Source organism: Artemia sp. Qi Xiang Cuo, chromosome 12 (genome assembly GCF_049724085.1).
Source record: "Artemia sp. Qi Xiang Cuo chromosome 12, ASM4972408v1, whole genome shotgun sequence".
Taxonomy (NCBI): Eukaryota; Metazoa; Arthropoda; class Branchiopoda; order Anostraca; family Artemiidae; genus Artemia; species Artemia sp. Qi Xiang Cuo.
Window position 1 is genome coordinate 23494352 of NC_142805.1, and position 12450 is coordinate 23506801.

Below are 12450 nucleotides of genomic sequence, written 5' to 3' on the forward strand. Positions count from 1 at the left end.
ATGTATGTCAGTATGTACAACTGCGTCCGTTTGCAAGTTGAATCGCCTGGTTTAAATAGGTAGTAAACAGTACTCGCATTTTGTATTTCGCAATTGACGTATAAAGACAATGTAAACATTTACCATAAAAGAACTCTAAAAAGTCAAATTTTAAAATAAGCTTGAAATGTTGACTTTTAGAATAGTGCGATTTTATCCAACAAGATGGTGCTCAGTTACATTTATCTTGCAGTCGAGCCTTAAATCAATTGCATTTTTCTCAAATAGACTAACATACTCAGTTTTTTAAGGGTTTTATAGAACAAGAAAGATCTTCATTCCCCCTCTCTCCCCCAACAAAAAAATAATTATGCATTTTTTTTGTATAAAACGCCTTACTATAGCAGACTTCTGCCAAAAACAGCTTTCTGTCATTTGTGCTTTTAATGTCCTTTTTTAAGGTTAACTCTCTAATCCTTCGAATATATACTCGTATATAATATATACATATACTAAGTATAACTTTTCACAGTGGTTCTATGGAACAAGAAGGGCTTCCGCGTCTGCCAAGCTTTGAAGCAGCAGAGAATCAAAAGTTTTCAAGTTCCTCCTCTGAAGAAGTTTCCTCCGGATTGCATGATCAGTCAGCAAGGCGAACAACTCTTTCACCTAGGAATTCAAGGTATTATTTCCTTTTGGAGAGTTTCTGTTAAACCCCTCGTAAAAAATGCTTATGGAAATGAAATAAAATAAAAACTTGTAAATAAGTTATTGGAAATAGTTATAGAAATAACTATCTTCAATTAGTGCTACGGCAGTATCCAAAAGTTGTCTTTAGGAGGGTGTGTAGGAAGAGGTAGCTGAAAGTTGAAAGAGAGGGCTTCCAGATTTAATAAAAATAATATAAGCCATAATGCCTTTCAGAATAAATCAAAGGATCTTTTTTTTTCCAAATAATAATTTATTCATTTATTTTACTTAATAAGTTCAAACATTTTTTTTTATCATAGGCAGCGCTATTGCGCTGCCTATGGTAAAAAAAAAGAAGATATTATATATGATAAAAGATATTTTTTATGATAAAAAAAAGTAAAGTAAAGAGCGATGTTGGCACAACATATTGTTTATTTATTTTTATTTTTTGATGGGGGGGGGGGGTTAGAGACAATGGCACTTAGTATAGGAGGATTTGTCGTAGAAACTATGAAAGGGGCTCATTTGATTGAAAATTGCAACCTGTAGTGCACTTTTTAACTTTCGAAAGTGAATAGAGGTTAACCAGCCCTCCCCCCCCCCACACCCATAATTTCCCCAAACACACTCAATCAAAATTTTGATATATCGATTTTGTTCGGCGTAGTTTTAAGGTCCACTAATTATGTCTTTGAAGAGAACCCCCCCACCCCCACAGCCCTCAGGGCAAGAGTTGTAAGTTATGCCCCGGGGCATATAAGTTTTTTATGGAAAGGGTGATCGTATAAACTTCGGAGATGGCTCACTGGATTGTAAATCAGAAATTTTAGTGTTTTTTTGAAGATTAAATGTGATCGGAGGGCAGCTAGCCCCCCCCCCCGCACGGCCTATTTTCCCCAAATGCATCCGATAGAAATTTTGAGATAACCATTTGTTCAAAACAGTCCAAAGATCACATAACAGAACCTGGTGGGTTGACAACCTCCCCCCCCAGAGTCTGGGGGCAAGGGTTGTAAGCTATGTCCCGGGGGCAGATAAGGTTTTTATGGGAAGGGTGGTTGTGTGAACTTTAGGAGATTACTATTAGTACTACTGCTAGCAATACAAATACTACTACTGTGACCACTATTACAACTATGCATAAGGGTGTGAAAGTTAAATTTTCAACGACTTTTTTCGCGGGGGGGGGGAGTGAACTTAACCAGAACATATCGTCTGTATGCAGGTTGTCAAAAGGCCGTAATAGCAATATCGTAGGAACAGTTTGGTGTGCGAAGTTAAAACTAACAGGGCTTGTTGTGAGGGATGTTGAAATAGCCAAAAGAAAGTATTTGCATCCTAATGATACTGTTTCTACTCATACTGCTACTACTGTTACTATTATTACTACTACTTCTACTGCTACTACTTCCACTAAATCTAAGGCTACTACTATTAATTCTGCCGCTACTACTACTACTGTCGCTAGTAAAACCATGGGTAATATGGCGAAAAATATGGGAAATATTGAAACTGCATGTAACTAAATTGAAACACACTACCAGAAACAGTTGATGGTATCAAGTTTAAACTTTCAGTGTGCGTTGGAGGGGATGTTGAAGAAACCAAAGGTGTTATGTGCATACTGCTACTAATGCTACTGCAACTATTGCTACTAAGCAAGCTAAGAGTCTTAAGGTGAAGCTTTCAAGGAATATCTAGGCGGATGTCGAACAAAATAAAAAGTTGTAGTTCCATTTTTAAGATTCAAAAGAGACTGGAGGGCAAGTAGCCCTTTTCCCAAGCCCATTCATTTTCAAAACACTTGCAGTGAAAATTTTTGGACAACTATTTTGTTCAGCATTGTAGAACGGTCCAGTAACTATGTCTCTAGGGATATTGGGTATGTCAGCCCCCACAGTTTATGTAATTGGCCCATTATACTTTAAAATTAGCATGAGTAGCGCTGACAACCCCCATGCCTTCTCAAGACCAGAACATAATTTTCACTTTACGGAAAAAAAAACAAATGTCCATGGCTTATCAGTTTAATACACTAGTACATCTACTGATATTTATTCCTTAAATTTTCAATTTTTTTTTTATTTATCAAAGACAAAAAGGGTGCAAACATTTTAAATGTATTGTGTCTTAAGTAAAGTTCAAATTAAATTCTGGTCTTGAGAAGGCATGAGGGTTGTAAGCCCTACTCATGTTAATCTTTGGTCGTTTTGAGTTTGTCTCGTTTTTTTATTGTAAATTCTATTTGTTTTGGGTTTCATTTATTTATTGATGGTGATTTGTGGTGGTGGTACGATTGGAAGGTTATTTGACTTTATTTCTGCTCATTTCCCGTTTAATGGAGCTCTTTACTTTTCTTTGAAAAACTTTTTTTGTGGAAAAAGTATTCTAAGTTAATCTTGGAAGAGGTAACTGTTCTGGATAATTGTTTCTATTCATGTTATTTTGGGTATGATTTCAATTCTTCCCCTTCAAGATTGTTTGTTTCTGTTCCTGTGTATTGTTAGCTATTTACTAACTAAATATGATTACCGGCTACTCTTTCCCTTTTTTCCGAAACTTCCCAATCTACTCGAGAGATACTTTAGACTCTCTGGTACCCTGAGATTACTGAATACCCATACTTAGCTACTATATTGTAGATAGACCTTAAGGAGAAGGTTCATTCAGGCCATTACTTCTTTCTTGTTTCATAAATTTTAAAGAAGTGATTGACACACGTAACTTTAACAATAAGTGAGACTTTGTCAGGCCAAAAGATAGGGTTTTGTTGATCTATAAGTTTATTAAGTATGTTCTTGTTCCTCTAGGACAGCCATTGGTTTAATTTTTTCTTCGCTGATGTTATATATATATATATATATATATATATATATATATATATATATATATATATATATATATATATATATATATATATATATATATATATATATATATATATATATATATATATATATATATATATATATATATATATATATATATATATATATATATAAATAGTATTCAGTTAAGACCATAAGTAAAAAAAAAAACTTCAATGTACAAATTGTATATTAGAACAAAACTTTTCAAAAAAGACCCGAATCAATTAATTTAACTGCTAATATATACCTTTTTTAATTTGTTTTTTTTTTTACTTTAATTTTGTTTAAAATTTTATGTAACGAAACGACACGAGGAATGTTTTTTTTTATCCTTATGGGTTTTTTTTTATTAATTTTTATGATGATTTTTTTTTTCGTTTGATTTAATTCTGCTTAATTTGTTTTCTAATCTTATTTAATGAAATGACACAATGACAGTTTTTATTATTAAGCCTGATACTCAATCTTAAATGAAACAGCGAATGTTCTTCGTTTTCTTGTAATCCTAATGAACAGATTTACTCAACATAGATGTTTATCTATCTTCCATGTCTGATTAAACTTTGAACTTAAATTTTGTTGTTGTATATGAACATCAAATGTTGGGATATCCACACAAACAAGTACTCAAAAGTTTGTTGAACTGTCAGTACACTTTACCCATTTTCCCCTGTAAATAGTTTTCTAATTTATTCTAATTCTAATCTAATTTATTCTATTTTCTAATTATAGTTTCTAATTTAACGAAGTTCTCATCACGGCTATTGGCTGTTCACAACGTAGCATTCAAGTTGTATTATTTTCTTACTTTATAAATTATAAGGGTCAATAATTTAAACTCTTTGGTTTTAAACAAAATCCTGCGTATTTTAATTAAAGGGCACTGATTAGGGGGGGGGGGACCTTTTATGGAAATTTAATGGAAAAAATATTGAAAAGAACTAAGTACCCCCCCCCCCTCAGTATTTTGAAAATACCAATTTTCGCATCTTTGTTAAAAAATGAAGAATTAAATATGTCTACCCTCCCCCTTAATTTTATTTGAATTGGCACTACTGTTCTAGATTGATATTTTTCCACAAATGAGAAGTAGTTTCTAATTTCATTTCTTTTATTCATAATATTTTTCAGTCGAATCTGCTGCTAAGAATGTCCAAATAGATAAAAGTTGTAACCAAGCAAATTTTCTCAGAAGTTGTGAAAAATGTCGCTCGTATTAGGGTTTTACTTTCAACTTGTTTTTATAGAAAGTAGAATGCAAATTGCTAATAATAGATGACTGTGGTCTTAAAAACAGCATGTAATGGGTGATACATTCATGTAGTCTAGATATGAAAAAAAAAAAAAACGGTGCAAAAAATCATCGCTGTTGACCTAGACGTTGTAATTATCAATTTATGAACTTAAAGAAAACTGAATATATAATGCTTCATCTGATAACTTGCTTTCTTGAATAGCCAAAAATAAAAAAAAAGATATAAAATTACGATGTGATACGTAGATTTGAGGCTTTATTCCTATGTATAATAAGTAAATTTATGTCACAGTGCTTTTCTGAAAGTACTTGAATATATGCTGTCCTAGAAATAGCTGCTGATTCTCACGTTCTATGAAGCACACTCACTTCCTAACATTCTGCCGAAGGTGGGGTAAAGTAATAAAAATCCAACAGAGGACAGAATTAAGTAAAATTGTATGGCAGACAATTTTTATTATATGAATAACAACGAATTTAACATAAAAGTCATGTTACTTTTTATATTTGGTAAGTATCTGCAATACGTAGCCCAGTACGTAAGGTTTTACAACGGGTAGTTGTAACAAATATTTGGTAAGAGTACGTTTACATCCATTTGGTATCCCTTTATTATAAAAGAGTTTGCTCTCTTTTGTCTCAGAGGGATCATTCGGAAATTTTAAAGAAAATTCTGCTATTTTTTAAAAAATTTCTGAAAATTCTACTGCCTTGTTTTTTGGAAGGGCTGAGGAAAGGGGTTTACAACTTTTTATTTGAGAGTAAGGAACAAATTATTTTTTATCCAAGCCTCACAAAAGAATATATACTAGGGATTTTTACTTTTTTATGCCTGTCACCCGACATGTTATTCGGCAAGTATAATCGGTACTTGCGCATTAAACGTACTCTTTTATATACTGTCTATGGAATGTCAAACTAGACAGGCTACAGATAACCGCCAGACTGGTTATTTCAAGACACCGCTATTAAGAATTGGAATGCAAAGAGTAGTTTTCATTGCGTTTGAGATATTTAAACTGTTGCTTTTTGGGGTTTAGGGAGGGAAAAAGGCACCTAGGTTAGGTTAGATTACGTATTTAATATATGGTATGCTTTAACCCCCACCCCCGTAATTTGAAAATATATAACCCAAATTTGTTTCTGAACTATTATATATTCATCCTATTTTATTTTATTTCATTAGCATTAACCAAACTTGACTTCTTTAGCAGTATATAAAAGAGTACGTTTAATGCGCAAATGCCGTATAATCATATCCAAAGGTATAACTATACAATCGGTATTATTTGAAACTTTTGGAGAGACAAACACAAATCTGGGATACATTAGGATTGGAGGGGGTAAATTCCTTGCCTTGAGGCAATTTACTCCTCTGCTTTTGCTATAAGACGTTTTAGACACAATTTTTTCCAGGAAGCAACTACTTACAAGTCGGCCTTCTTCAAATACACTTACTGTACAAGTTCCACACGTCACTGTTGTACCTTCTGGACAATCACTGCCCAACCTTTTGTCTTTCAATGTTCCAATACCCCAGCAGACTCTTAGTCCACATATCAGACCTGCTATAACAAATAGAGGGGTTTCATACCCACCACCTTCCCCGAAAGGTCTTGTGCGGACATCACCTGTCCCTCAATCAAGAAACCCACCACTGGTTAAGACGAGAAACATTGGAGGGAGTGTTATTGAAGATGGACATCTTGTTGAGGCTGTGAACCCTGATGTTGCTGGTAAGGCTATTAAACCTTTTTTTCTCTAAGCTATAACATTATAAAATGCGTGCAATGCAGTAAAAATACTATCTTTTTTATCAAAGAAATAATTGGATCTTTTTCTGAGATGGGCCTGAAGCCCAAAGATGTGTTGGTTTCCATTAAAATTTCAAATGAAAGATCCTTCGCAATAATATAACAGAGGAATTTGCCTTTTAGCTTCTTAATTGAGAGCTTATCCTTAGCTTCTCTTGCATTTTGTTTTTTTATTTTTTTCTCATTCTGTATCTTCTGAAAATTCTGTTACATGCATGTCTGCATCCTTTTTAATACCGTCTACATCTCCTGCTACTTTTTCATTCTTCCTATTCTAAGTTGCCTGCATAAATGATCTTCCTCTGTGCGTGTGTCCTTTTTTAGGTTCTACATAGTGGAACATATTTGGAGTAAGCATACAACACAGGTGCTGGTACATGACAGCTCCCCTTTTATGCAGAAAGGGTTGTTGGAACACCAACAGCATATCCTTAAAACTTAGTTCTAAAGCACCAAGGCCATTGAAAAAATAAATTGTGCTCTGGTTCCATCTTAGGTCTATTCTTTCCAATGGAAACCGAAATTTACAAAGAATGTTATTTGGTTGTTCTGAATCATGAGGGTTTTAAAGTAATGTCTAATTGTGCAAGTGTTGCGAGGTTGAACCGTGAAAATAAAGAATCAAAAGTAATCAGTTAAATTTAACAACGTTTTCGTCTACGAAAATTCAAATAACAACATTCTGTTAATTCACTTCAAATTAAGACTGCTATATCCTTCAAAGAACAATTATCTTCTTAATTGTTGGATGCCACATGTTTCTCAATTTTTTTTTACTGATTTTTCACCTTCCTTTTTTTAGGTGGGCACCCTCTATTGCTAAAAAACTGAACGACTGCTCAACCAACTTGACATTGGAATAATTTGTTCATATGTGTAAAAAAAAATTTTTTTTGTTTAATTTGTTCATTTGTGTAAAACAATTTATTGCTAAAAAACTGAATGACTGCCCAACCAATTTTACGTTGGAATAATTTGTTCATTCGCGTAAAAAAAATTAGGCTCCTAAAATTATCTTTGAAAAAATTGCATAGTTTTGATACGTTATTAAAATTTCTTTTCCAGGTCTCTTTTAAAAGTTCGAAAAAAAAATGAAAGACTGCATATAAAATTCAGAACCGTTTAGGGAGGGGGGCAGGCACCTGGGCCGCAGCTACCTCAAGCGCAGTGGCTGAGGGGCTACCAAATTTGATCAAATGTTTTACGTTGCTTTAGAGTATTGTTAGCCAAAGGTTGCATGTCTTGCCCATGGCCCAGCAAAATATTCCTATGCCTCACAGGTGTGGCATATGCCTCACTTTGGGAATCACGGTTTTAAATAAAATTAAATAGTTTCGTTATAATAAAATGTAAAAGAAACTGAGTCCCTCAAACCTTCCTTCTACATCGTAACTTTTCATGCATCTAATGAATACTCTAAAAAAAGAGCAAATTAATCACAATGTTGCAAAATTGTTTCGGCTCATTTAGTTGTAATTGCTATGAACAGTAACTTTTCTGCAAAACAGAGAAAGGTGTTGAAAGGTAATCCGCAAATACAGTAAAACACTGCGCGTACCAATTTGCTGTAGATGCTTTACTGTAAAATGCAATCATAAAAGAACAGGCATAATGAATGGATGGTTAGAGGGGTGGTTTCTCACTATTATGTATGGAATAACTTAAATTCGTTTCAAGCTTTAACGCCACTCTTTACTTTCATACGAAAAAGTCAGTTTTTTTTCGCTAAACTTGTAAAAGCTCTAATTCCTTGCTTGTAGATTCACGAACAAGTGCACAAAAAGTTCTTTTACTTCTCCAAAAGTAATTGAATTTATTACACTCGAATTAAGACACAACTAAATTAGTCTGTCCCATTGGAACAATCTTATTAGAAAGTGATCATACTTAAGTGGAAACTAAATGCAATTAAAAGACAAGAGCTCTTTATAAGGGATTAACCGCACTACAAATGGCACTTTTCTTAATCTGATGAGAATAGAGAGTCTTTAAGCCTGATCTATGTCGAGGGGCTTCGCACTGCAAAAATCGTACACGCCATATTCAACCTCCGAAGTGTCTCAGAAGTGCGCCTACGCGAGGTTTACCTATGTTGATGGGAGAATTGGTATCAAAAGTGTACTTCAGGTGATGAAAAATAAGCAAAGTTTAAGTTCTAAGTATAAGATGCCACTAAATTTTTGTGTTTATAGAAAAAAAAAGAAAAAATGGCGCTTTTAAACAGTTGTTGAAGAAGATCTGTTGTCTCGTTTTGTTTGTGTCCTTTTTTCAGTCAATATTATGAGCAGAGGTGTCTCGAAGGGTTAGAGTTTGGTCAGTCAACACGTCTTAGCGAGAACATTTAGACACGAAGTTTAATAAACTTATCTCGGTATGAGATAAATATACAGTAAATAATTAAATTGACATTGACGAATGAAAGTAAATTTATGACGAAAATGTAGATTCATAGTTTTAAAAAGATGAAAACATGAAAAGAATTGTTCAATAAAACAGTCTTACCTGAAATTCAGTTTCTTTAGTTAGCTCAAAAGACATGGGTTTTTCCCCGACATATATCAAAATTCATTGGTAAATTTCTTAGGCTTATGAGGGAGGGGGGGGGGGAACATGCTACGAATAATGTCCAAGGTATTTGGAATATAGATGGCATTTAAAGACAGTTGACTCGAATAGTCGAAGCATAAGCTGCTAGCTATATCCTAATGATTCTAAATACGCGTAATTACGTAGTTGGCGATTTGATCCTAGTGCAGATATAGAAGAAACCCTCAACCTTGTGTATTCTACCTGACCAAGACACTGCTATTGGCAAGCTTCTCGCCTGATTGTCTAACATATTCACATGAGTAGTGGGAAACTTGGATCCTAAGATGCAATTTAAGACATCCTTCCCTTACCTTTCCTCTGATCAGACTTTTTACCCCCACCGAAGGTCAAACCTTTGCAATTACTTTTTTGTTCCACTGGATCTGCTGAAAATTGTTTACAAGTATTTTGGGGAATTAAACTAATAAAATTGATGCTTTTTATTGTAAATTTTGAGTGTGATATTTAAAAGATTTGAACGGAAGCTTTAAATTTCTAAACACGTAAAGTATTTTGTGTACTTTTCAATATTTTAAGTGGACAAGGATCTTTTAACAACTCTTAAGGGATAAAATAGAGCTGACAATTGTCATATGCTCTAAACCATTTCTACTTTAATAAATAGTTTCGTGATATCATACTTGGCCCTTCTTGTTTAGTAAAAATCTAATGTTTAAATACATTAGAGTTTGATAGGTTTGATAGGTTCCTTAAGGTTTGATAGGTCTAAAAATATATTGTTTAGGCCGATCAAACCGTGCTCTTATGTTTAGTTCCACGTTTAAACATCGTTGTAAAGTTTTGTGTCAGGAACATTAGTACATATTTGGAGTATCCACAAGCCCCAATGGTGAGCTTCTTGGAAGCTTTTTTTGGTTGGTAACTTGAAAAGCGGTTAGTTTGTTTTGATTTAAATAAACTAAAACAGTTTTAACCCATTTTTTGCTTTCGTTGGTTCGTTAATTTTCCAAAACTTTTTTTTCACATAAAAATAAATTGCTGAGCTACCTGACAAAAGATGTCAAATTGAAAAGACTTCTCAACATACAAGGTATGACTTTGGACTAATTTTGTATTTGATGTTTTGTATTTTAGTAATTATTTAAACAATAATTTACCTTTCCAAAGCCCTATCAAAATTTTAGAACCTGTATTTTTAAGTTTCTGGACGCAATAGGCTATGCAAATCGTTTGTAACTAATTTCATAGCTCGACCATAAAATAATATGGTTGCCAAATGTCTGAAGCAACGACTTGGACTACAGAAGCGCTGTATAAGTGTTCTCACTAAACCAAACAAATTCTTACGTAGTTGGGCTTTCTTTTGCAGATTATGAGCTTGAATAACATTTAAAATCTTGAAAAATTTACTTTTGAAAAACCGTTCAAATGTTCTTACAGGAAAAAAAATGATGGATGAAACTCATTTCCTCTGAAGTCTGTTAAAATATCAGGTCAAGGTCCATACAACGTCAACATGTGTCAATATTTCAATAAAATATTAAAGGTCAGGGTATGACCAATAAAATATAGGTCAAGTGAATCGAAGTACCGTTTTACTTTTTATAATTTCACAATTAGTAAAAAAACTCGTTCTTTTACGCATTTATAACTATTTAAATTGAAAACAAACTAATTTATTTAAAACATTAAAAAAAACTATTTAAAATAAACTAATTAGTAGTAAACGTTATCGGTCACATTACATTCTTATTGTAAAATTGTTTCAAAGCCTGTTTTCCCCCCCAAATGTTAACTCTATAACGGTTTTAGTTTTGTAATTTCATTCTTCTTTCACTTTCTCAGTGCATCGACTCCCAAAAACGAATGAACAAAACATAAATTGAGGCCTGGGTCATCGCCAACTCTGCTGAAGGTCCCAAGATTACTTAAAAATAATATTTAGAAACAATAATATACAATAAGCAAATAAATAACAACAAAAGAGTAAAAAAATATTTTTCGCTAGCTCTTATCGACCTGAAGGTTTGAATACCAAGAGCTGCTAATGACTAAGCTGCTTCTCCATATAACACACACCTAAACTACCTTATGAATATCAAACGTAAGCAGGAATTATATTTGGGTACATTTGGCTGACTTAGCTGTAAATTTTTCAATCCTGACTTTTTTCGGCTTCCATAAAGTATTTTGTTAAGTATCTGTAAGTGCACAAATTTTTTTTTGCCGTATTACCAAATTCAATTTAAAATTTTCCTAAAGTTTGAAGGGGGGTATTCAACTTAAGTCAGGATAATCTTGAGCAGTATTTTAGCTTTTACTAATGATAAGTATCTCCTGTGGGTATGCTTGACAGAATTGCAAAAATACAAAAAATCTTTATTTGACTAACGTCCTGCTAAGCATACTGATTATCAACGCTGTACATGGTATCAAGAAGATCTATGCTACACAGGATACCTATGGGTTTTACAGGATATGAAAGAATTGATAAGCTATTTAATTCTGCTTTTAGTATCTTGTAAAGCGACAGTCCTGCGTCTACCCCCCAGTGGTGTTGAGACACTACCTGGAGACCTTATTGAGGAGGTTGGTCTTAGCGAAGAAGACTTGTCATTGGCTAAAAGTATGCCTGGGGCATCAGCTTTCGCAAAGCGTCTCATCAGGAATGGAGAAGGGCGGAGATACCACACTGCTAGTGCTGTTGAAGATTTAAAGGTATTTTATGCTCAATCAGACATCCTTTTTTGTGTAATGTTTGAAGAAGTTTCAAAGCAGAGGCTGTTTGATTTCTGAAAAATTTACATTTTGAACTCAAGTCTGTTAAAATACCTGAAGGGGTTCTACCCATGAGTCTTTTTGAGTATTGGGTAAGTTCAGGTAAATTTTCCAAATTAAAACCTAGGCAAATTTTCTTTGATTGATTGATTTTAAATCTTTTGGAACATAATATGTTAACGCGCAGTAGCCTGTAGCTGAAACTGAAACATGTCATATAAAGGTTTTCAATTAATCTGCTGTCTAAAAATTTTTGCCCGATGTCAGTTACACCTCTCAATATCTTAAAGTCAATAGTAGAGATTCTAAACATTATAAAAGCCTCAGTAACTGCTTGTGTAGACTTTTGTGTATATTGAACCCTTGGACATGTAATGAACCCTCATTTGAGGGTAATTTTTCATGAGAGGAGGAGGATCTGATTCTCCAAGATCTCACCAGATCTCCAACTCTCCAAGGTCTGCAAGGAATTACCATAAAATAGTAGTTCTTAGTCATTTTTAATCTATCT

At 33.5% G+C, this 12450-nt stretch overlaps 1 protein-coding gene across 1 annotated transcript in view; it reads left to right on the forward strand.

The window, feature by feature from the left end:
- LOC148945906 (uncharacterized) overlaps positions 1-12450 on the forward strand; it is a 684784-nt gene that overhangs the window by 537300 nt on the left and 135034 nt on the right. Inside the window, exons 19-21 of the mRNA XM_089097548.1 lie at positions 512-661; positions 6214-6533; positions 11677-11879. Coding sequence (XP_088953674.1) covers positions 512-661; positions 6214-6533; positions 11677-11879 — 673 coding nt within the window. The remainder of the gene's footprint in view (positions 1-511; positions 662-6213; positions 6534-11676; positions 11880-12450) is intronic.